Source organism: Rhipicephalus sanguineus, chromosome 11 (genome assembly GCF_013339695.2).
Source record: "Rhipicephalus sanguineus isolate Rsan-2018 chromosome 11, BIME_Rsan_1.4, whole genome shotgun sequence".
Taxonomy (NCBI): domain Eukaryota; kingdom Metazoa; phylum Arthropoda; class Arachnida; order Ixodida; family Ixodidae; genus Rhipicephalus; species Rhipicephalus sanguineus.
In genome coordinates, this window is record NC_051186.1 from 99,039,307 (window position 1) to 99,065,741 (window position 26,435).

A 26,435-nucleotide genomic window follows, 5' to 3' on the forward strand; every position below is an offset into this window, starting at 1 on the left:
ATGGGATCTCGCCCACCAGCTTTCGATGGAGCAGCGGGAAGCTGGGGTACGTACCGCATACGTCTTGAAGCCTTCTTCGAGGGACATGAAGTAACGGATCCCGGGAAGCGCCGCGCCTTGCTGATTTCTTCGCTGAGCGAGAGCGTTGTACGGATATTACAAGGACGTAATCCAAGCACCCCGGTCAACACCTTAAGCTACGACCAGGTTGTGGAATGTTTGGAAGATCAGTACAACCCGCAAGCTAATGAAATTGCAGCCAGTTATGCGTTTTTCATGCGGAAGCAAAAGGAAGGCGAGAGTGTGCGAGATTTCATCGCGGAACTCAGGAGGCTAGCCGAAAGCTGCAACTTCGGTAGTATGATGGACCGTATGTTACGAGATCGCATCGTTTGCGGTATCCGGGACGACGACGCACGGCGTTCTTTGTTGACGCGAGCTACGCTGACCTTGAAAGAGGCCGAGGACTTCGCCAGGGCTTCCGAGGAGGCACAGGAAGACGTCCGTGACATGCAGGAGACTGGCGTGGGCAACGGAAGTGGTACCATGAACGCCCTGCTGCGACTACGACGACGTGAGTCCCGGGCGCCGAGCAGCAACCTGGAAAGCAGTCGTCCACTGTGCGAACGTTGCGACGGGCCGCATGATTCCAATGTGTGCCGCCATCGAAACACCAAATGCCGTATGTGCGGGAGGAAAGGTCATCTGGCCAGGGTATGCCGCAGGAGTCGTTCCCGGACGTCAGGTGCATATGTCGTGGAAGAATATGAAAGTGAGAGCGAAGAATTTATGCTTGCCTTGGTGGCACACAGTGCGACCGACAGGGACGTCTCGCGGCCTCTCGAGAAGGTTTTGACGTGGGGAGGGCAGGAACTGAGCATGATAATCGATACGGGCTCGCCGGTGAGTGTGATTCCAGTGAGTGTATACGAGAGACACAGAAGGCGGTGGCCAGCTCTCGCAAAAACTGCCCTGCGGCTATCATGCTTTCTTGGACCCCTGCCCGTCATTGGCAAGTTAACCATGGACGTGAAGTCTGGGACAGTAACCGTGACCAGTAAGTTAGTGGTGGTGGGCTGTCAAGGACCACTCCTCTGCGGCCGGCGTACAATCGAGGAATTTGGCAAGGCCGGCGTGTCTCTTTTGGACGCCAACAGCGCTGCGTGTGTAAACTTTGTTCAACAGAATGCGCAGTTGAAAGCCCTACTTGACGAATTTTCGCAGCTGTTTGACAACAAACTGGGTTGCTGTGAAGGGCCTCCCGTTAAGCTACACATCAAGGAAGGCGCTCGGCCTCGTTTTTGCAAAGCACGGACCGTGCCTTATGCAATGCGTGCCCAAGTCTCAGCAGAGAATGATCGCCTGGTGGAAGGAGGAGTGCTTTCCCAGATCAGCGTCTCTGAATGGGCAACGCCGGTAGTCCCCGTGGCGAAAAAGAACGGTGACATAAGACTCTGCGGGGACTTCAAGTTAACGGTGAATCCGGCTACTTACTCGGAACAGTATCCTCTGCCGAAAGTTGACGATATCTTCGCAGCGCTTGCTGGAGGTGAAGTCTTTAGTACGTTGGACCTACGTAACGCACACAACCAGCTTCCTCTAGACGCCGAAGCTAAAAGGATCGCAGTGCTGAACACGCATAAGGGACTCTACTGTTACAATCGCCTCGCTTTTGGAATCGATTCAGCCCCAGCTCTGTTCCAAAGGCGCATGGAATCAGTCCTCCGAGGTCTGCCAGGAGTGAAAGTCTACCTAGATGACATTATTGTTGCGGAAAAGAAGCACGATATGTCGGTATTACGACAAGTGTTCCAACGACTGCAGGACAGCGGCCTGAAGCTGAATAAAACCAAATGCAGATTCCGAGAAAAACAAGTGACTTTTCTGGGCCACCGCATCGACGAAAAAGGCCTGCATCTTTTGCAAGACAATCTCGGCGCCATACTAGGTGCACCGTCGCCAACTTCGGTGAGCCAGTTGAAATCTTTTCTGGGCTTAATCACGTATTACTCCAAATTCTTGCCTAACCTCTCAACCATGCTAGCACCACTGTATGCATTGCTGACGAAGGGAGTTGCCTGGAAATGGGGACAGGCGCAAGAAAGCGCATTTCAAGAAGCCAAGAAGGCTATGAAAAAGGCAAACTTTCTAATTCATTATGATCCTTGTAAGCCACTTCGGCTTGAATGTGACGCTTCCATGTATGGTTTGGCTGCTGTGCTGTCTCATCGCATCAACGGCAAAGATTATCCGATAGGTTTTCGATCGAGAACATTGACTGCTGCAGAGAAAAACTACTCGCAGTTGGAAAAGGAAGGGCTTGCCTTAGTTTTCGGTGTGACCAAGTTTCGAGATTGTCTTTTTGGCAACCGGTTTACGCTGGTCACTGATCACAAGCCATTGACCGAGCTTTTTCATCAGGACAAGCCCATTCCACAAATGGCAGCAGCGAGGATCCAACGCTGGGCATTACTTTTGTCAGCGTATCAGTATGAGCTCGAATATCGGAAAGGACAGCTGAATGGTAACGCCGATGCTTTGAGCCGCTTACCTCTGACTAATCAAGAAAGAGCAACAGAAAGCTCTTCGGTAGAATATGTGCTGCACGCGCAAGCTTTAAACGAGTTTGCTCTGTGTCCCCAGAAGCTAGCAGAGAACACCGCTGAAGATAGAGTGCTTCGTCAAGTAATGACATGGATTCTGCGGGTTGGCGAGGAGAACTGAGTGCGGGACAACAGTGTTTTCGTCCTTTCTTCACTCGTAGGGATTGAGCTGACAGTGAGCAACGGATTAGTTTATTTGGGGTCATCGTGTCATTCTGCCGGAGAGAGCGCGTTCTTTCATGTCGGAAGAATTGCACGAAAGCCATCCGGGCATCACGGCAATGAAGAGCCTCGCACGCGCGTTGTTTTGGTATCCGGCTCTGGACCACGATATAGAGAGTCTGGTAAAAAGTTGTCCGCACTGTGTGCAGTGTATGCCACTACCTGCAGCTCAGGTTCCGTCAAGTTGGCCTGAAACTGACAAGCGCTGGTCTCGGCTGCATGTCGACTTTGCTGGTCCTGTGGAAGGTCACATGATCCTTGTGCTGGTGGATGCAGGTACGAAATGGATAGAGGCAGTCCCACTCAAAACAGCGACGGCTGACACCACAGTGGAAGTTCTTCGGAGTATTTTCGCTCGTTTCGGCCTGCCTCACAGAGTGGTGTCCGATAATGGGTCCCAATTCACCAGTGTGGTGACAAAGACCTTCTTTCGGGATAATCATGTCCGTCACGTGACAACTGCCCCTTATTATCCGCAGTCGAACGGGGCAGCAGAGCGGGCAGTGCGCACTGTCAAGGAAGCACTAAAGAAGAACAAAGTAGTCACTGAAATGTCGACTTGCTAAATTCTTGCTTCGGTACAGGGTAACGCCGGTAAAGGACGGCAAATCGCCCGCAGAGATGTTGCTAGGTGCCCAACCAAGAACCAGACTAAGTGCTCATTTCCCGGTGCGAGAGGACACAAAAGAGACAGTCAAGGCTGCAGCACCACCTTCCCGCTTGATTCTTCCTGGAACACGAGTTTGGTCACGACAGTATAACCGCAGTGGACAGAGATGGCTGCCTGGTACGGTGACGGCGGCCAGCGGGGGTCGGCTGCTTACTGTTGATACGGAAGAAGGAGAACAGCGACGACATGTCGACCAGGTGCGACTTCGGGAAGCTCAGCAAGCGCAGCAACAAGCCTCCGTGACCCATTCAAGGGAGAGCGAAACGAACACCGGCGATGAAGGTTCGCTGCCACAACAACTACCCGCAAAGGAACTCGGCGCACAAACAGACGAAGGGGCGGGTACAGACCAGCCTGCAAGCGCTGTGGAAGACCCTGTCCTACCCAGACGTTCAACTCGCAAAAGAAGAGTTCCGGACAGGTTTTACAAAAAGTGCAATTTCTCACCAGACACTCTAGGGGAAGGAAGTGCTGTATCGCGCCAATTGCGGAACTGCGGCTGAGCGCATCTGCACGGCGCGTGCACATAGGTCTGAGTAGACTGAGGAAGACGACGATCGCAGGTCTTTGGAATAAACCTTGTTTTACTTGTGGTTCTGGCCTGTGTCAGCTACGTTATTTCAATCGGTACTGATACTAAATCTTCTGGCGCCCCAGTGAACATTCTAACAACAAAGTAGAAGCTTGGAAGGTGGATTTCATGAATCTTTGAAACACGCGCCGTGCGCTGCATACCGCTGCGGACGCAATCATCTTATTCAAAGGTAACAGTCTTATAGCCTTCTCAGTGGGCGTAAAGTTCCCTACTGTTCTACCCAACATAACGAGCTGCTCATCAGTCTGAAAGCGTGCATAGACAAATATGGGGTCACAATGTTTCAAAATATTGCAGCTATATAAAGGGTGTTTCATCTAACAATTCTGCGCTTGATTAGTTAACAAAGTATGATAAATTGTGAAAATATTTTAATAATCACTTTACGGCAAAGTGCGTTTCGCTACGCTGTAGAGGGCATTCGAAAAAGACTGATCCCGTTTTTTTCTTCGGACACCTACAGTCAACCACAAAAGTTTACGAACCACGCGAGTGCCTGTCTTGATGGATGGATGGATGGGTGGGTGAATGCTATGAACGCGCCCTTTATAACAAGGCGGTAACATGTATGCCACCAGGCTCGACAAAAAAAAAAGAAAAAGCTTTCTTTTGTTCTTGTTTTTTTTTTAATTGGCGTAATGCCTTGTCCACTGCGAATAAACGAATCTTACTATATAGAAAAAACCAATTTACAGCCCAGTTCTGCGCTCCTTAGGCAGGATGTCCTTATTTTTCCTAGTATTTATTTTTGTACTTTCTCTCTAGTTTTATGCCACCAATACTCCAACCATCTCTTACTTATTTCTATCACTGTCTTGTTCAGCTAAACATTGTTGTCCCTAAAACCCAGGGCTCCATATAGTCTGGTGGCCAAACGCACATCTTGGTGCATATCTCCACATTCAATCAGAACATGCTCCGTAGTTCCCATATCTTCCCCACAGCATGTGCATTGCACTTATTCTTTTCTGACCACTGGGTGTCGGCGCCACCTAGCGGTGCGCCACGTACCGTCGACGGCTGCGCTGGGGCGGAAAAGTGTCTTCTCGTTATTCACCTCTATTATGTGAATTTGCTGCTGCCGCGCAGATCCCTGTTAATTCATTGTTGTCACGCAAAGCGCTTATCTGCGGTATGAGCGTTCCACTTCTACTCCGATAACAGAATCGAAGTAACGGTGTGCCATACTTGGTAGATATCACTTTGTATGCAAAACTGCGACTGATAAAAGTTCTGCTGATAGACTGCTCTGGAGACAGAAGCACTAGCCACGGCTTCCCAAAAGCCCGTCGCGTTAAAAAGTGAAAGGTAGAAAATATCTGTCAAATAGCCAGCCCATCGATTAAGGGGTGAATGCGTCTTGGGCGTAGCGCTGCTGTCAATCGCTACCGACGTAGCGGAAATGTCGCGAAGGGGCTCTCGGCCACGTGCTCGCGTGGTCCGTAAACTTTTATGGTTGACTGTATATAGGCTTCGCATTAAATCGTCCCTCTGAACGACTCATGATATTACTTTTGTCTTTGTATGCATGTAAAAGCATTGCAACTGGCGCATGGCGCTATCTTTATGAACCTGTCAGAACTGAACCGCCATAGATGACGTGCCAGTACTAAACCCGTTTAAACCAGCATGATGCACAGTGGCACGCTACTCAGCGTACATTTTTACCACGAAAGTGTTCTAAGCCGGGGACCACCACGGCTCGACTGACGTATTTCCGTCACGGATATGACGTTGTAAAATATAAAGACTAACAGCCGGCATGTTGTCCGACATGATAACGGCAAGTTATTTATATACACCATTTGCCGGTGGCGGTAATCAGGGATCGGTGGTACATCAGCGTGTTTTCGTTATCACTAGCGAGATGGCGCGAAGGGCTTGAAGAGCGCGCTTTAAAGATCGCCGCCCCACGCGTCGCGATGAGCGCGCGCCGCTACAGGGCGCGGCCGCTCGTGCGCGCGCTTATTTCGTGATGGCGGTGGTTTGTACGTCCTGTGCTCTTACCGCAAGTTTGCATTCAGAGCACGTAGGTCACTGCGCTCACTGCAGCGACCGCTTTTGCGAAAGGAGCGCGCTGCTCACACAAGAATAAGTTACAACTGTGACACTTAGTTCGCGCTCATCCTGTGTATGTTCGTTCCGTGCGTCCTTTCAGCTTGAGCAGCGCGTTACAAGTTTCGAGCGGCTTGCCGTTCTTCGCGTGACATTACAATTTGTTGCTATAGCATTCATTCCTTCGCCCTTGGGGCCAAAGAATGCCGAACGAACGCCCAACTACGTCTGTGAAGACACGTTTCACTTTCGTGTCATACCGATTTCTATGACAGAGGGATCAGCCATGTTTTTTATCCAAGAATTCCTTCCAAACTTTTGTTCAAGATAGCAAGAGGGACAATTATGCTCCAGCTCTCATTCTTTTTCAAAAGGTGCCCAGCACTTTAGGGGCCCGGGCTGTCGTATGCTGTCATTTGTCATCTCACGTCGTCGTTGCTGTCATTTGCATCTCATGTCGTCGTTTGGCGTCACTCAGCAATACCATGTACCTGTATGTAATAGCCATGCGTAGTACAACTATGTAGAGTATAATGTAGGTAGGGGTTGGGAAACAGAAGGGAGGGTGACAAGGAGTGATGTGAGGGGGAGGAGAGAAGAAAGGGGAGGGAAGAGGGTAAAGCATAGCATAGCCATCTGTGACGTCACTCAGGCAAAATCGTGTACAGCATAGCCGTGTATAGTGTAGCGTAGTAGAATCGTATAGCAAGGGGGTGGGAAAGGGTAGTGAGGGTGAGGAGGAGAAAAGGAGGAGGGAAGAGGGCGCCACTGCATCACAAATGAAGGTTTCCTTTCCCGCCATGGACGCCCAGCAGGCTGCATCTTTGGAACGCCAGCGCGCACTTGCCCGTGGACGCCAGCGTCACCGAAGCGCCTGTTTTTGCCTGCCACTTGTGACACGCTGGCAAAGCGCTGTTCAGCCCTTCCTACAGGTTTCACGTTGGGGGCATCAGCACTTTTTGTTGCTCAAAAAGCGAACGAGTGTTCACGTCCTGTTCGGTGAGCGAATACGTTCGTCTCCGTAATGCTGTGCACAATTGACCTTTTTCAAGCACATGAGCGCCATCAACGGGCGCGCAAGCGCTCATGGGATATGTGTGTAGGCCGCAGCAGCCGCCGCGACGAGCGCGCGGGCCTCGCGCTCTAGCTTTCCGCTTGCGCCGTGCCAGGACTTCTTCGACACAGTGAATTTGGCAAGGTGCAACATGTTACTACGCAATGCAATCACGAACTTCAGTGTTTAGCTGCGACGGCCTGTCGGCGATTTCCATCTGTCCTACTGCTGGACCAGTTAAGCGACTCAGAAGCGTCACCTTTTATTTATTTTTTGGCGCTAGGGCGCCTTACGGCATAAATAAAAAAAAAAGATACAACTCGGTTGCCTATGAAGTGCAGGAGTGGTCTATGAATCGCGGATGCATTTGGAATCAACGTCCATCGACACACTGTCGACGAGTACAGTGTGACGTTCTGATATTTGAAGAGTACACTAGAAAGTGTATTCGGCATTTGGGGAAATGAGTTACATTCATTGCGTCGCTCGCACCCTATATCTAACGAACGATAAGTGCCTACTGACCTTCTTTGGTGCCATAACTACAGGTTGGAATAATACTTAGAGAGAAAAAAGAAAGGAACAGTACAAGGAAGGCAATGCTCAAAGCAGTGCTCACACACAACTAAAAGTTTATTGCACCCGTGAAAAAAAAACGCATATATGCAAAAATGGGAGGGCCTCGCGCGTGTCATAAAAAGGCACAAAAAGTCAAACAACCAAGGCGCGTGCTTACAGTCGAATAATAAAGGTGAATTCCATGTCTTGTAACGACATAGAAGGTTGACTGACACAAAGCGTAGTGTTATTTGTGACATGATATGCCTCCGAAATTTCTCGCGTTGTCTGGTTAGGTTGATGGTACAAAATTACTGTGCTTTCGAAGATGAGATCACATTTTCATGACTAACATAGCGATGCTAGATGAGACGGCTCCAGTCAATGAATTTGGGGCGCGTAATAATACACCGACCAGTCTGGCCGATGTACATGTGGACACAAGAAAGAGAAATTTGCGGTTATCTCCTGCACAATCTACAAAACAATTGGCATGCATCTGACCGCATTTTTCTTTGTGCACCGCAGACCCCTGCGACCTTAATGCGACTAAGCTTATTTGGGGCGGCATACACAGCCTTCACCCCCACATCGCTTCCCTACGTTCTTCAGGCCATGCGACTTCTTATACATATGTGGAATAACTGCAACAGTTCTGGTTTCTTCATTATTTACGGATGGAGGAAGTCCATGTTAATCTTTCTTTGTCATGCGAACAGATTTTCGCAAACCGGTATAACGATACGCAGAATATCCCGCCTCTTTGATCACTTTGCAGCTGCAACTATACTGCTCATCTTACGTGCGTAAGTTTTTTTCCAGTGCTGTTCGTAATCATGACATCACAATTCCTCGTTTAACAACATTCGAATGCACCGACGCGAAATTAAACACCGATTACGCTGAACGCGGGCTCTACGGCCCGCAAACATTTTCCGCAGTGAAACTTAAAAGCATGTATCAAGAAACTGCAAATTATCAGAGCAAGGCATCTCGCAAGTGAATTCTAGTCCCATCCCTTTTTCTTTATAGACGTTTAGATTGTGCTCACTTATTTGTACAGCGCGTGATTTGTCAATTAAAATCAAATAATCATCTGTATACCTGAACACTGTAACACCTCTCTACAGCTTGGTTAAACCCGATCACGAGCCGATATGGCAATAAATGCCATAGCGGCTTGTGAACAAGTAATCATTGAACAAATGCGAATTCGGTGTTCCAGCTCACATTGCTCACGAGAGCACATTTTGACTGCATGTATCGGCACGTGATAACAAGCACGCAGCTTAACTGCTACATCCGGTACACATCCGCTCGGTTATACGTACACTGACTGCATCATTCCTTTCGCATTTCATGCGTAGAGATACATGCAGGTGCGTTGAGACATGTGTAGTATTTAAAATTTAATAATAGTCAACCAGCGGCGACGCGTTTTCTTCGTTTGGTGCTCCCACGGCGCCAACGAGCAGCGAGCCACGGAACAACCAGCGGGCTCGCCGTACACACTTTTCCCATAGTGCTTCGCGCGCCTGCGGGGGGTTCTGGGATCGCTTGAAAAAGGTCTATTGAGAAAGAGGTTTACAAGGACAAAAATTTAAACTGGTTTGTACGGGTTAATGATAAAATAAGGTATAAGCGTGGGGATGAACTGCGCCGTTTCAGTTGATAGTCGGCGTTTGTGTTGCTACGACCTCTTCTCTTGCGCCCGTGTATACATGCCTACCTTCTTTTATCATGGCGAACAGGACTTCTCGAAATCTTTGCAACTAAAATAGACACTTCTGTCCTCTTTGCATAAGACCATTGCGTTACTGCAAGCGAATCACGACAAACAGTGTTAAACGAAGGCGCGGATAATTGCAAATATCAACATGGGAGAAGCGAAGGACGGGTTCTGATGGAGCCAATGTGTCGGCAGTGGGATTTAGCTGCACCTAGGTTTTATCCTGGGGATTCCTTTGTTCGCGCTTTGACGATTTTATTGCTGTAAAAAAGCGCAAGAGGTACAAAAATATGCTGTTAAGTTGCCTATCTAGCTCTGGCGTAGCTGCGAGGCACGCAGTATGCACACTCACATGAAATGGTTGTATATGCAGTAACGACGAACTAATGGCCTTTCAGTAAGCAATGAAAATTGCTGATTTAAAAAGACGACTGCAATCTCAGTTACGATTCTCGCTGTATGCACACGATGTGTGCATTTTGGCATCTCGAACTAATGTTCAATTAATTCAGGCGGCACTACAAGAGGGCATAAATACCATCAACAACTTTTTAATAGAAATAGGGAAATGGCTCTGTCGCATCCGAAGACAGCTGTGTTGCCCTGCAGCCGTAGGAAGTTGAAGAATTTTAATCTGTCTGGAATGACGACCTTTATTGATTGTGACACAGCATCGATTTCTTGGAATAATACTTGATCGGTAGCTATTCTGGACACCACACATAAAAAAAATCTCGAAAGCGATCTTAATGCAATAGTGAATATACTTCCCAGAATTGCTGGCACGTCATGGGGTGGATCTGTGTCGTCCCTACTAACTGTTCACAACGCTCTAATAAGACAAAGAATTGCATACTCTGCGGCAATCTTAGACGGCCTTTCACCCACGTCGGAACAGAGACTTCAAAAACTTTTAGCTAGGGGATTACGCATATGTCTAGGAGTTCCATGAGCGACTTCCAGTTCTCTTGTAATAGCAGAGACTCGTCAATCTCCCTTTACAGTCATGAGAAGTACAGGAACATGTCGGCATTTTTTTCGCCTTCAGACGCAACATTAAAACAACCCATTGGCTCTAGAGATATTACAAAGGAATAGAAGTTGCGGTCATAAAGAAATTAAGGAAAAAGCCAGTATGTTGCCAAGGAATTACTTTTTTAACTGAGACGTTCATTATCCTCCATGGCTGCTTACGCTCCGAAGGTCCAAGTGTCAGTGGGCAGCATATTCACAAAAAATGACATGTTCATTCGAGCCGCCCAACAAATAGCGCTCTACCGGATATATATGCGATATCCGGAGTACACACATGTCTACATAGGCGTGCGCACGGGCGGCAAGGGCAGGGGCAGGAGGGGGGGGGCATTCACCTAAGAGGGGGGTCCAAAATCAACCCCACAATTTGACGTAATAGGGAGGGGGCGCAGTGACTCGAGGGGGGCGCAATGTCAGTGCCATACATTGACATAATTGGGAGGGGGGGGCCCTGCGACGAACCTTCGCCTTTCCCCCCGGAAGGGGAACCCTGCGCACACCTATGCATGTCTATACAGATGGCTCCAGTGTACCAACATCTTCACCTTCAGCATTCCTTGTACCGCACCTCAATGTACAAGATTTATTTAAGTTTTCTCGCGTGACATCGTCTACAACAGCTGAACTATTTGCTATTCTATGTGCTGTAAAACTTATCAATTCTGTAACAGATGCTCAAAAATGGGTAATTTTCAGTGATTCGCAGAGGGCACTAACGTTACGCTGTAGTACAAAAGCAAAAACAATCAATATTAGCTTGATCTACGAGACGCCGAAAGAACTCACCAAGGCAAATCAAAAGCATCATGAAATAATGTCTCAGTGAATACCGAGAGATTGCAACGTTCTTGGCAACGCAGCAGCTGATGAAGCAGCGCGACAAGCACGTCGCAGAAATGATATCGTTTCTATTCCGCTATCGAAAAATGAATTGCGTATCATTTTAATGACAAAATCTTTCAATATGTGTAGAAATACGTGGTTTGACCAAAATACTAAAAGCTGTAATTTCTATCATATAGATCCACTTATTGAATTTGAAATTCCGTTTTACTTAGACACAAACGTGGAAACCCTTATCCACCGATTAAGGCTAGGCACTGCCTGCACCAAGCAATTCTTACACAGAATTGGCCCCGCTGAAACTCCTGAATGTGATTGGGGGGGATTCGTAGATGAAGACGTGTATCACCTCCTTCTATAATGCCCACAATACGACGCAAAAAGACGCCGACTTAAGTCATCGTTAATGACATTAGACCACAGACCACTAAGCTTAAAGAAACTTTTGGGCCCGTGGCCAACAAATGGTTTGCAGACGTGTGCTTTAAAAGCATTGAAAATTTTTCATAAAGACAGTGGCATTCTTGGTCGTTACTAGCGCATTTGCGCTTTGTTTTGTCTTAACGGCACAGTCTATATTTATGTGCGTGTTGACTATTTTTGTCTTGGTTATGTTATGCAACGGTTCCTCTTCCTTTTTTTTAACATCACCGTATGTACACATGTCTGTGATTGCTGAATATGTTGACTGTTATGTTATGTCTTAGCTGTTATGCTAAGTTGCATTATGTATGTACTGAGGGTTGGTCGTGCTTAGAAATTCGGACCCTATGTGCTCTATGTTAGACAACTCTAAGAGCTAAGGAGTAGCCGGCGCCTTATTTGTGTGCCAACATCTCCTTACATCATGTAAACAAATTGGTGGCTGGGTGTGTAAAGTTCTCAACGTTGTGCCGGCATTCCGCGTTGTTAAATATACAGCTCATCAGTGGCGAAACCATCAAAGAATACAACCTGCAAGTACACAGGCGAACTCAATGCAGGACGCTTTCGACTAGCCTCTAAATCATACCCTCTTGAACTCCCGAGAAAAAGGAAAGCGAGTTTCTAAAAATATCAGAACATAGTAAAAGGTGAATGAAAACTGCGTATAGCTTTGAATGCAGTGGATTATATACAAACGCCTGTAGCCAGCAAATTTGCACCGCACACATCGATGTACTGAATTCTGAACACGTACGCAATGTTGCTGATCTGTTTGAGAGTAGCATGGGCCCATATTAAGAAAATACGCTCCATATACCGCAAGCGCGAGAACACACCAATGAAATGTCTTCATTGTCATGCAAGGAGCACCCATATGAATATTGCACACACACTGCGCAGCAGACACATATAATTGCAAATAATAGAAGCTGGTTGGCGTAACGTGACTCTAGGCAGTGGAGCCTACAACACGTAAATTATGAAAACTGCTGGTTGGCAAGATGGTTTATGGGGCTTAACGTCCCGCATAGACTAAGGCAAAAATAGATACGCCGTGGTACTTACGTGACTCCGGATATTTCCGACCACCCGTTGCCCTTTAACGTGCACTGGCACCGGACATTGCAATGGCCTCCAGCATCCAGCCTCCATCGAAAATGCGACCGCCACGGCCTGTATCGGGTCCGCATCTTTCGGGTAAGCTGCCGAGCACCGTAACCACAACGGCACCGCGGCGACCTTATGCGGTGTGCGTTTAATGTGTCTGCTGTGGCCGCTTTCATTCACAAGGTAAGGAGTCGACCAATCTCACAGGCTATTTTCATGTTACGCACCATTAAATTACAAGAACAGCTGACCGCAGACATTACGTGTCACGGCATCATCGTGTTGCGGTCATTCACACACCACACCACATCAGTTATAGTTCTGAAAAGCCCCAACTCACTGCACGTGTGAAACACTTGCATGCAACTCGACAAGTCTGCTCATTTTACATCGACATAAAAGACGTTAAATTTATGTGTCTGTCGGCTATGAGGCTGACCGTTTCGTAAGCCACATGTTGCCGTGGCATAATGTTCTACATGTGTATAAACTTACGGCGTCTAGACAACCAAGCTCTATACGACAGTATTTCACACTGCGTATAGAGTGCCGGGTGTACAGAAGCGTCGTGTCTATAACGCACGAAGGTCGAGAATAGCCTTGATATGACACCCCTGTAATGCATATACTAAGGAGAGGAGGCGAATTTAAGGTGACCCACTTTCGCTCTTTCCGTGCCGCGAGCAACAAATGACACTCAAGTGTCTCTTTGAAGCACGTCCGGTCGAGGACTTCTGGTTTTCCGAATATTCAAGAATTGTGTTTTAAAAGAACGAAACTGGTATGAAATCGATGGTTCCGGTAAACGAAGAATAAAAACAGCGCTAAACACGGGACGAGAAGAGGACACATACACGGCGCCGAACTAACAACCAATGTTTATTTCAAAAACAAGTGCAATGTATAGGACACAGGTATCTGCGCAGAAACACGAAACCTAAGCAAAAGTGCACATTCGTGTGATAAAAGGCCAAACAGCAAACATTATCAAGAATCTGGTTCAAGTGTTATATTGTATACATATTAAATCGGGGCATACCTTTACCTAAGCTAAAGTCCAATTACCTCTCAAGATAATTCGGAAAAATTAATTCAGCGCGTTCATTGAAAGAGCGCGCGGGCAGGCAGACAGACAGACAGACAGACACAAACTTTTTTGGGAGGAGTTACTGACAGAACTTCTTACCGGGGACCCGTTGTAACCGCTGGCCCCGTCCACGTAGAGGACAGAGTGCCGTGACACTCCGCCCTTTCCTGGGCCCTCTAGATAGCCTGGGCTTGCTTTGGGAGTGCCGTGCTTCTCATGGCCTCCTCCCATGCGGCTTCGCTGGAGAGAAGGCTGTTAGGCAAGGCGGGACATCGCCAGAGCACGTAAGCCATAAAACAAGAGGTTTCACTGCAGTCGGGGGAACCAGGGTCAACATCCGAGTATATCTTGCTGAGGAAGCCCCGTGAGTGGAAAGACCCCGCCTGCAACTGAACTCTGCCAAGCTTCCGGTGAGGAAGAGGATAGGCTGTCCTGCCAAGTTGGTAATGCTTAGTGATTTCTTTCATTAAATGTGAGAAGTGGATCGCTCTGCTGAGTCCCTTCCCGCCCCTCCGGAGCTTCCATACTGCCGCGGCGCCTGAGTTCCCGCGCACGATCGTGGGCCAGCTCGTTCAGGTTTAAGAAGCCCTCAAGAACGTTCTTCCCCGTTGGAGCGGGGAACCAACTGATAAAATGAGAACCGGGACAAGACATCTTCCCTAGAATGGAGGCCGCCTCTCAGCGATGTTGCCCGATTCGAAAGCTCTGACTGCCTCCCTCGAGTCGTTGTGGATGTAGGAACGAGGGCAGTCGTAAGGCCCGTGCACGAGCCGTCTTGACGAGAGTTAAGGATGACATGGACTCCGCCGTCTTTTTCGATACAGCAAAGTATGGGAACAGGAGAATGTTCGCGTTGTCGGTTATAGACGGGCGGGCCGTGCTTCGCTCCTCCGCCTCAGTAACGGCGGCCACCCCGTCTACAGCAGAGCAAATCGCGGTAGCGCTGGCCTTGTCTCTGAAAGCGCAGACGCTGTTCTTACACTCTGTATCTTTGACGCTGAAAATTCTTTGGCCTACAGCCACGTCCACACGAGTGAGGGCGTTGTTGGGCGTCACGTTTCCAAATGCCAACTTCGGACCAAAGGCACATAACATCGCTTCCGGACGTCTTAGTGGCAATCCAGTCCTTCAAGATTGCTCTGTTGTTCTCACGTAGAAACTTGGCGTAGCTGCCAACAGAAGCGTCATGCATGAACTCGTGCCTCGGTGGACGGTGCCTCATAAATTCAAGTAGTTTCTGTAGTTCGGCGGCTATCTGTAAATTCCTGCTTGCCCTTTGGTTAACGATAAACTCTATGTTCTCTCACACGAAGCCCTTTAGGAATGGTCGTATGCGTTCCTTTGTAGATAGTTCTACAATGCTTCCAACAAGGCTGGATGATTTAAGACGCGTAGACCATTCTTGTGTCCTAGAACTTCAGCCACTCTCTTCACTTGCTGTTTCGTGTCCTCGTGAAGACTTTCGTAGGTCAAGAACAGCACATTACCGTCCCTCTTGCGAGAGTACCACGGAATTAGGCTGTCTTCCAAATAATACCCGTTACCCTGACCCGAGAAGAAGCGCTTCACCAATTCGTCAAACTCTATAAGGTCTTCCTCATTGGCTATCAGAGATTTGATGTGGTGGTATGCTTATACGCAGATGTCATAGGGGTTCCTCGTCAAGTACACCTAGTTTGCTCAGGCGGAAAACTTCAGCTTGTTGAATGTCACTGCACACGTCAGCGTGACATACTCTGTCGATGAGAAAACGTGCGTTCCTTGCGGCGTGGCTTCAGGTGGGACCGAGTTGCTGAGTTTGTCGTTTGGTAACCCAAACCAAGCCGCTGCAATAAAAAAAGGCAGCTACATCACTAACCTACCAGAATTGATCAGAGGACGAAATCTATCCTAGATATATATCTTGTGAGTGGCCATATAAAAGAAAGCATGTTGTGCAGCGTCACAAGTGGCACATCGGATCACGAGGCTGCGGTACTGGCACTAAAGGGAGTTGCACTTAATCAGCAGAGGATGGTGAAAAGATTTTCCGATTTTTCAAAAGCAGATGACCAATCTATAATTGATGTTCTGGCCTTGTCAATATGATCATTTCAATGCAGGTAATCGTAGCGTTGAAGAACTGTAGCTTTGTTTTCAGAGAATTGAAGATTGTGCGCAGCGTTTCATCCCTTTACTTACAAAGAAAGCAGAAAATCATAATCTCTGGATAACAAGAGAGAGGCTACAGCTGAAGCGAAAGTTGAAACGGTTTAAAAAAAAAGTCGAACAAGGCTAACAGTCCTAATTGAAAAACAATTATTTGCAATATACGCGAAGAAATAAAAGAAAAATCTTTTCGTGACAAAGCAAACTATTTTAAGAAAAAATTACTGTCATCTGTCAGGACGTGTCCAAGGAAATTTCGGGGAGAGGTCACTCCAGGCACGTGCTCTACCGATGTATTTCTTTTAGATGGAAAATTGGTTTACCAGTCATCTCATGGAGGGGTGCTTACAGTCTTCCACAAGCATTTGCTGTCTACTGTGTCATGCAATCTACAGTGCATTAGCGTTGAAACTGAATAGTAGCTCCGTGCATTTGTTATATTACGTGGAACTGCTGAGCTCAACGACGCAGGTTTTATTCCCAGCTACGATGGTCACATTTCAATGGAGGCGAAATGCAAGGGCACTGGTGTGCTTAGATTTGCGTCTCAAGTTTAGGCAAAGACGGAAGCTTGAAGAGACGAAAAATTTGCGAACAGGTGTCGCTGAAGCAAATGTTTCGAGAAGCAGTCGTGTCTTCTTCAGGGCTACAGCCTCGTTTGTTCTAACCCCAGACAGTCAGAAGCAATCTAAAGTTACCCACGACTGTATGACTCATTATCATATCATGGTTTGCACTTTTGCACGTTTACTTGGACTTACCATGGTTTGCACGTTTACTTGGAAGCGGTAGAATAAATGAGCATAATGAGTGCTCGAACGCGCCAGAACATCACCTTCGTTTCCAGGGCTGGCGTCTGCTCGATACGCTAACCGCGGGGACACGAACGCACGGGAAAGGGAGGCACATTAGCCCCGCATCTTGCTGCAATTCACGAAAAAAAGATGGAAAAGACGCACACATTCCCTTCGTGTGTCTCCTTACTTCTCTCAAGTTTTATTAATCTATTCAAGCAACAAATTACACAAACTACACATGTGTCAAATAATTATCGCACTGTCACGTGGTACTGTTGGCGACGTCAGAACACAGTCGTCTACGTAGAGGAGTGACGTCACAGCACTACCATCTACGTAGGGCCATTTTCTCATGCGCGTCATTTCCTCATTCTCTAAAGCACGCGCCCGCGAGAAGAAGGGCAAGCAGCGTTCACCTTGAAATTTGACCCATTTCCGCGGCGCGTAGCGTTGAATATTTTGGCAGACGTGATCGTGAACGCCCATTGTATGCATTGCGCTCGTTAGCTCAAAATTGTCAAAACTGGTGAGGGACCCTTTAAGGCGCACCACATGCACGACCTCGGGTCGAGCTCCGCGCCTCTGAGAGCTCGTGTTGCCGTCGGGGACAACCTCGTAGTCGAGTGCGCCGAGACGTCGAAGTACCCTGTACGGTCCGAAGTATCGTCGAAGAAGCTTCTCGCTCAGTCCGCGTCGTCGTATTGGCGTCCAGATCCAGACACGGTTGCCGGGCTGGTACTCCGCGAAGCGTCGTCGAAGATTGTAGCGACGGCTGCCGGTGTGCTGCCATGTCTTTATGCGCAGGCGGGCGAGCTGTCGAGCTTATTCGGCAGGCTGTAAGTAAGCGGCGGCATCCAGATTTTCTTCGTCGGTGACGTTGGGTAGCATGGCGTCGGGCGTCGTTGTCTGGCTCCTTCCGTAGACCAACTTGTACGGCGTCATCTGCGTCGTTTCTTGGACGGCCGTGTCGTAAGCGAAGGTCACGTACGGAAGGACGGCGTACCACGTCTTGTGCTCAACGTCGACGTACATGGCCAGCATGTCGGCGATGGTCTTGTTCAGACGCTCGGTGAGGCCATTGCTCTGCGGGTGGTAGGCGGTGGTGCGGCGGTGGCTCGTCTCGCTGTGCTTTAAGATCGCCTGAGTTAGGTCCGCAGTAAAGGTGGTACCTCTGTCTGTGATGAGGACCTCTGGGGCGCCATGACGCAAGACGATGTACTCCACGAAGAACTTGGCTACCTCGGCGGCACTGCCTTTGGGCAAGGCCTTTGCCTCGGCGTTGCGAGTGAGGTAGTCAGTTGCTACGACAATCCACTTGTTGCCGGAAGTCAACGTCGGGAACGGCCCCAGCAGGTCCATCCCTATTTGATGGAACGGCCGGTGAGGTGGTTCGATTGGGTGTAGATGTCCCGCTGGCCTAGTCGGCGGTGTCTTCCGTCGCTGGCAATCTCGGCAAGTCTTAAAGTAGTGGGTTACGTCGGCAGGAAGGCGTGGGCAGTCGTATTTTTTCTGTATACTCGCGAGCGTGTGGGAAAAGCCGAGGTGGCCAGCCGTCGGGTCGTCGTGCAGGGCCTGCTGTGCCGAAGGTACCACGATAAGGTAGTTGGCCCGGGCCGTAGAGAACTTCCTCTTTACGAGGACGTCATTTTTCAAGGAAAATGACGCCAATCTCCGCCTGAATACTTTCGGAACAACGCCGGTCCTGCCCTTGAGGTATTCCACAAGGCCCCTGAGTTTCGGCTCGGCTTGCTGTCGTTCAGCAAAGTCGTCGGCACCTATGGTTCCCAAGAAGCAGTCATCATCGTGGTCGTCCTGCGGCGGTGCGTCGACGGGGGCACGGGACAGGCAGTCGGCGTCGGAGTGTTTTCTTCCGGACTTGTAAACGACGGTAATGTCGAATTCTTGAAGTCTTGGGATCCACCGTGCGAGGCGACCTGAAGGGTCCTTCAAGTTCGCTAGCCAACACAAGGCCATGTTACCACATCTCAAAAAAAAAGAGGGTGACCTTATTTTTAGGTCTGGCGGTCCCATGCCGCCAATTTCCCACAGGGTGGGTGCCCTCCCAAGCGACTTTGAACTTCGTTCTGCCGAGCACCAGGCCGGAAGTGCGCTTGTCCCTATTTTATCGGTAGGTACCCGGCGGCAGCAATTCTCTGCCTCCCACAGCAGAGGCGGATGCTCAACTATTTCACTAAGGCTGTGGTGGTGTAAGGTGCGCCCAGGGGTCTTTGTAGAACCTTATGGGGCCACCTTTCGAGATGAGTACCCATTAACAACCGAGCGCCAGGTAGGTGTACTCCTCTACCCCTTTAGAAAAACCGGTGGGTTCCCGGTCGGCACTGGGAATCGAACCCGGTACCTCCCGCATTGGAAGCGGACGCTCAACCATGTAGCCACCGCTGCGGGAAAAGAAAAAAGAGGGTGACCTTATTTTTAGGTCTGGCGGCCCCATGCCGCCAACTTCCCACAGGGTGGGTGCCCTCCCAAGCGACTTTGAACTTCGTTCTGCCGAGCACCAGGCCGGAAGTGCGCTTGTCCCTATTTTACCGGTAGGTACCCGGCGGCAGCAATTCTCTGCCTCCCACAGCAGAGGCGGATGCTCAACTATTTCACCAAGGCTGTGGTGGGTTAAGGTGCGCCCAGGGGTCTTTGCAGAACCTTATGGGGCCATGATTATTGCAACTGCGCAAAAAACGGACGGAAACACGAAGGGCGAGAAAAGGACAAACAAGCGCAGACTATCAACTGAAGTTTTATTACAAGAACGAGGCAATATAAAGGGCAGGAAAAAGCGAGAGAGGGCAAAAAAAAGAAGGAGACAAAAGGCACGAGGGACCAAATAAAAAACTTTGGCCACATCAGGTATGGCACACCCGTCATACAAAACCAAGATAGCTTAACTCTTTATCGTGTATGGCGACAGAGGGAACACTGACGCAGGACTCAGAATTCTTGTGAATATGCGATAGTCTGCGCTTGTTTGTCCTTTTCTCGCCCTTCGTGTTTCCGTCCGTTTTTTGCGCAGTTGCAATAATCATGGATCATTACCAACTAGCCCAACTTACCACTCTTCTGAACTTATGGGGCCACCTTTTGAGCGTCCGCTTCCAATGCGGGAGGTACCGGGTTCGATTCCCAGTGCCGACCGGGAACCCACCGGTTTTTCTAAAGGGATAGAGGAGTACACCTACCTGGCGCTCGGTTGTTAATGGGTACTCATCTCGAAAGGTGGCCCCATAAGGTTCTGCAAAGACCCCTTAGAGCACCTTAAACCACCACAGCCTTGGTGAAATAGTTGAGCATCCGCCTCTGCTGTGGGAGGCAGAGAATTGCTGCCGCCGGGTACCTACCAGTAAAATAGAGACAAGCGCACTTCCGGCCTGGTGCTCGGCAGAACGAAGTTCAAAGTCGCTTGGGAGGGCACCCACCCTGTGGGAAATTGGCGGCATGGGACCGCCAGACCTAAAAATAAGGTCACCCTCTTTTTTTTTCATGTTACCACATCTCATTTGCGTTCGTCGTACAGTCGCGTCGCGCAATACCAATTTTGGTGTATGCCAAGCTAGCGAAACGGCCGCGAATGCACCATGAGCGTGGCATGTAAATCATGCCATAAATGGTATGCATATCTTGATTTTCAAGTTACCACCTGTCATTTATGTTTGTCATACAGTCACGGCACGCAACACAATTTCGGTGTATATCAATCTTGCGAAACGGCAACGAGTGCGCCATGAGCGTGGCATGTAAATCATGTAGTACATGTCATACATGTCATAATTTTTATGTTACCTCCTCTCATTTACGTTCGTTGTACAGTCGCGTCACGCAATACCAATTTTGGTGCGTATCAATCTAGCGAAACGGCCGCAAATGCACCATGAGCGTGGCATGTAAATCATGACATGCATGTCATGGTTTTCATGTTACCAAGTGGTATTCAAGTTCTTCATACAGTCACATCACGCAATGCCAATTTTGGTGTATATCAATCTAGCGAAACGGCCGCGAGTGCGCCATGAGCATGTCATGTAAATCATGTCGTTCATGACATGCATGTGATAATTTTCATGTTACCACGTGTCAGTTATGTTCGTCATACAGAAATGCGTCGTCATACGAGTTTTCTTATATATCCATTCATTTAAATGGCCGCTAGCGCCCCGAGACCACGTCATGTAAATCATGCTGCCCATGACATGCGTGTCATGATTTGCACGTTAGGTCCTATCAATATGTTCGTGATGAACTCTTGTCACGTCATACCATTTTTGGTATATATGAAATTAACCGAACGGCTGCAAGAGCCCCAACGCCGTGGAATGTAAACCATGCTGTTCATGACATGCGTGTCATGATTTTCATGTTACGACCTGTCATTTATGTTCGTAATACGGTCATGTTAGGCCACACGGATTTTGGTATACATCCGACTAACGAAACGGCCAGGAGAGCACAAAGTCGTAGGCTGCTAGATAGATAGATAGATAGATAGATAGATAGATAGATAGATAGATAGATAGATAGATAGATAGATAGATAGATAGATAGATAGATAGATAGATAGATAGATAGATAGATAGATAGATAGATAGATAGATAGATAGATAGATAGAAAGTCGCAGAACTTCGCTAAGAAACGCTTCGCATTTAAAATGTGTTTTTCTAATGATGATGATAGTACTTGAAGCGCCACCTCGCCTCGCTCTATTGCATTTCAGTACGCCGCCGCTACCCTTATTTCCGTACTACAGCCAAAGGTACACTTTCCGTTTTCTAAAGTGGTATAGAGCCTCTCTGGCCACGTCGGGTTAGCGCACGAGTTGGGCGCAGGTGGTCGAAATTTCCGGAGCCCTCCACTACGGCGTCTCTCATAATCATATCTTGGTTTTGGGACGTTAAACCCCAGATATTATTATTATTATTATGCGCGTCAGTTCCTTCAGTTCAGCCGTTGTGCCATGATCGCGCGATGGAAGGAGGGAGCGAGGAAGCTGGTCCATCTGTGCCAAAGTTGTCTGCGTGGTCCCAGCGGCGAAAGCGGCAAGCTGCGTCGGACCATCCTGCGGTGTTGCTCGGCTTGCTAATGAGTTAAAGCGGAAGCGTGAGTACCGGCGCTCACAGTAGCAGGCTGAAACCAGTGAAGAACGGGAACTTTGGTGAGCTAAACGTCCGAATAAGGATGCGGAAAGACGACAGCGACGAGGTTTAGGGGCGGCATTGGATGCCGCGCGTTCGACTTCGACGACGGCTTCGGAAACTGGCGAAACGACGCTGCGTGCTCGTCACAAGGCACGTTCGACTAGCCTTGTCCTTCGGTTGTCAAGCTGTGCTTCAGCTACGAGGGTAAACAAGCATACCCAAGCGTAACAAGCTTTCGCTTGCATAACCGGGCCTAGCCGAGCTAAGCCGCAGCCAATTTTTTTTTCCATTTGCTTGAGCAGCGTGGTGTATAAACTGTTCTTTATTGCATTATTACTGTGACACCAATTACACGACACTCCGCGCGCGTGCGTGCTCTCACCGTCGTGCTGTGACTGCTTTGAGCAAATATATGAAATGCAGGCGCACGCGGTTAGAAGGCATTCGTGACACGCGCCTTACGTATATGGCAGCAAGAACAGCTGTCATATGGACATGGATTCGTGCTGCTCGCAGCCTGCTCTGGATCCTATCCGTGGGAGCGTTCTGATGCAATCGTTACGCGCACATCACGGCTGCTGCCGTACAGCTGGTTCCAATCCGCAGCATGGTTCATTAAACTAAACCGATACTTTCTCAACTTTTTGTGTGAAATAGAGTTCTTCTCTCTCTCCATCTCTCTCTCCCTCTATATTACACTACGTCCATACGAAGAGACGTCAGCATGAATTGTATCGACGTTACACAGTCAGGATGCCACATGTGAGCACCACTTGGATGCAGCACGCAAGCAAGGAAACTATGTAATTTGATTTCCGCCCATACTGGCAGATTGTGCCACACCACAAGATTAACGGTGCAAAGAATTTTGAATCAGACTTTTTAGCACAGCAGTCAAAGCCGAGCGCTTTATCGTGTGGGTTAGGATTTTCATTGACTGTTAGTGCGCTGGAACATTAGCTGAAGCCACGACTGTTCTGCAAGCCGCCTTCACCAGTAATAAAAGGTATGAGATTCGACTTTTCAAGCAAAGTTTCTATTATTTACAGATTTCGGTGGCGGCTTGGTTCGCGCGAAACCGGGTGCTGGCCAGTGTACAAAAATTCGGGTGTACTAAATTCGACCATCAAATATGTGCCAGCCGCATTCGTATGGGCCGTTTTCGACTAACTGATGCTCTGTCTACCGTCGGCTTGTCGGCGATCTGCGGTTTCTGATACCGATGATGATGATCAGAACTTTATTCTCCCGAAAGAGGGGACCGACCCAGAGATCGGTTACGCTGCTTAGAGGAGGTCAGCGGGAATCCCTTAATCTGGTCATATATTGAGGACCTTACTCATTGCTGATTCTACGTCTTCGTAGAAGCGTTCAACCATTTGATCATCATGGCTGGATGTAGGCGCGTAGGCCTGTACCACCTTCATCTTGTACCTCTTATTAAACCTAATTACGATACATATCACCCTCTCATTAATGCTATAGTATTCCTCTATATTGCCAGCTATATGTTTATGAATAAGGAACCCCACTCCTAGTTCTCTTCTGTCAGCTAAGCATAGGACGTGTCCGTTCTTCAGCACTGTATAAGGTTCCTGTGTCCTCCTAACCTCACTGAGCCCTATTACATCCCATTTAACACCCTCTAATTCCTCTAATAGTACAGCTAGACTCGCCTCACTAGATAAAGTTCTAGCGTTATACGTAGCCAAATTCAGATTCCAATGGCGGCCTGTCCGTACCCAGAGATTCTTAGCACCCTCTGCTGCGTCGCAGGTCTGACCTCCGCCTTGGTCAGTTGCTTCGCAGCCGCTGGGTACTGAGGGCCGAGGGTTAAGTGGTGTATTCATGTGGGAGGTAGTGGCCAAGTACTACACCAGGGTGGCCAATTCTGCTCTGGTGAGGGAGTGCACTGCTGGCTGTGGTCGCCAGTGAGGCTGCACCCCAGGCCTTTTTACACAATTCCATCATCACGCGAATGTTTTTTTTAATCTGGTTGGGAATTGTCCGGCACCGGGATTCGAACCACGGACCTTTTGCATGCGAAGCTGATGCTCTACCACTACGCCATCGCTGCAACCAGTGGAAAGAATTGAGCATGCTCTAAAGAACGGAAGAAGCCTCAAAGCTATGAAGACAAAACTGTGCATAGGCAAAAATCAGATATATGCATTAAGGGACAAGGAAAGGCAAGGTCACAAACAATATGGATGGAATAGTTGAGGTAGCGGAAGAGTTCTACAGGGATCTGTACAGCAGCCGAAGCAATCAGGATGATAACATAAGAAGGAGTAATAGCGCAGAGGAATCTGACATCCCACCAGTATTGACAGGAGAAGTAAAGAAAGCCCTAAAGGGAATGCAAAGAGGCAAAGCAGCTGGTGAGGATCAGGTAACATCAGACCTGTTGAAAGACGGTGGAGAGATTATGTTAGAGAAACTGGCCACCCTGTATACGAGGTGCCTCTCGACGGGGAGGATACCAGAATCTTGCATGAATGCCAACATCATCTTAATCCATAACAAAGGGGACGTCAAGGACCTGAAAAAGTACAGGCCCATAAGCTTACTGTCCGTTGTCTACAATCTATTTACAAAAGTAATTGCTAACAGAATTAATACGACATTAGACTTCAATCAACCAAGGGACCAGGCAGGATTTCGTACAGGATTCTCAACAATAGACCATATTCATACTATCAATCAGGTGACCGAGAAATGCGCGGAATACAACCAACCCTTATACATAGCCTTCATAGATTACGAGAAGGCATTTGATTCGGTGGAGATATCACCAGTCATGCAGGCACTGCGGAATCAAGGCATCGACGAAGCCTATATAAACATAATGGAAGAAATCTACAGTGGATCCACAGCCACTATAGTCCTCCATAAAGAAAGCGACAGAATCCCAATAAAGAAGGGCGTACGGCAGGGAGACACGATCTCTCCAATGTTATTCACCGCGTGTTTACAGGAGGTTTTCAGGGCCCTAGATTGGGAAGAGTTGGGGATAAGAGTTAATGGAGAGTATCTCAGTAACCTACGATTCGCTGATGACATTGCATTGATGAGTAACGCGGGAGACGAATTGCAGCACATGATTACTGAACTGGATACGGAAAGTAGAAGAGTAGGTCTGAAAATTAATATGCATAAAACTAAAGTAATGTGGAACAATCTTGGCAGAGAACAGCGCTTTGCGATAGGTGGCGAGACACTGGAAGCTGTAAAGGAGTACGTCTACTTAGGACAGGTAGTAACCGCGGAGCCGAACCATGAGACTGAAATAACTAGAAGAATAAGGATGGGTTGGGGCTCATTCGGCAAGCATTATCAAATCATGAATGGTAATCTACCACTATCCCTCAAGAGGAAGGTATATAACAGCTGCATCTTACCGGTACTTACCTACGGAGCAGAAACCTGGAGACTTACAAAGAGGGTTCAACTTAAATTGAGGACGACGCAGCGAGCGATGGAAAGGAAAATGATAGGTGTAACCTTAAGAGACAGGAAGAGAGCAGAGTGGGTCAGGGAACAAACGGGGGTTAAGGACATCATAGTTGAAATCAAGAAGAAATGGATATGGGCCGGGCACGTAGCACGTCGGCAGGATAACCGGTGGTCATTAAGGGTAACTGACTGGATTCCAAGAGATGGCAAACGCGTGAGGGGGAGACAGAAATTTAGGTGGGTAGATGAGATTAAGAAGTTTGCAGGTATTACGTGGCAGCAGAAAGCACAGGACCGGGTTGATTGGCGGAACATGGGAGAGGCCTTTGCCCTGCAGTGGGCGTAGACAGGCTGATGATGATGATAATGATATCGAGGACACTTGTCTATTCAAGCTTGCACATTTCGGTTTCGCATTTCACGGTTGCATTTCATTGTTTCACGCATGACGTCGTGGTTGCCTGTAGCTACAGAAGTGTTGCACAGCTAAGCACGTGGGTGATGATCCTATCCGCGGCATGGAGGGAGGAAAAAGTAAGGAGCGAGAACTGCGCAATGAGAAAGAAAGAAAGAAAGAAAGAAAGAAAGAAAGAAAGAAAGAAAGAAAGAAAGAAAGAAAGAAAGAAAGAAAGAAAGAAAGAAAGAAAGAAAGAAAGAAAGAAAGATTCTAAGTCACGCATGCATACACGAAGCTTCGCTTGCCCCCATTTTACCGATAGGGCAAATCCTTCGCTTGCCCCCATTTGTTACATTTCCTTGATATACAACTAAATAGAAGGCGTAGTTATTTTTTTTCTGTCTTGTTGTCCTCTTGCATGCTAGAAAACGTGCTCTATGGTGCACTATCATCATCAACATAGCCACAATCAGCCTCTTTTACGTCCATTGCAGGATTCAGGCCACTCTAA

General features: G+C 48.2%; 1 protein-coding gene across 1 annotated transcript; it reads left to right on the plus strand.

Moving 5' to 3' along the window:
• Positions 1-26,435, plus strand: LOC119375282 (uncharacterized protein K02A2.6-like). The gene is made up of 3 exons (XM_037645462.1): positions 1-1,968; positions 2,975-3,101; positions 26,419-26,435. Exons 1-3 carry the CDS (start codon positions 1-3, stop codon positions 26,433-26,435), a joined length of 2,112 nt encoding a protein of 703 aa, XP_037501390.1.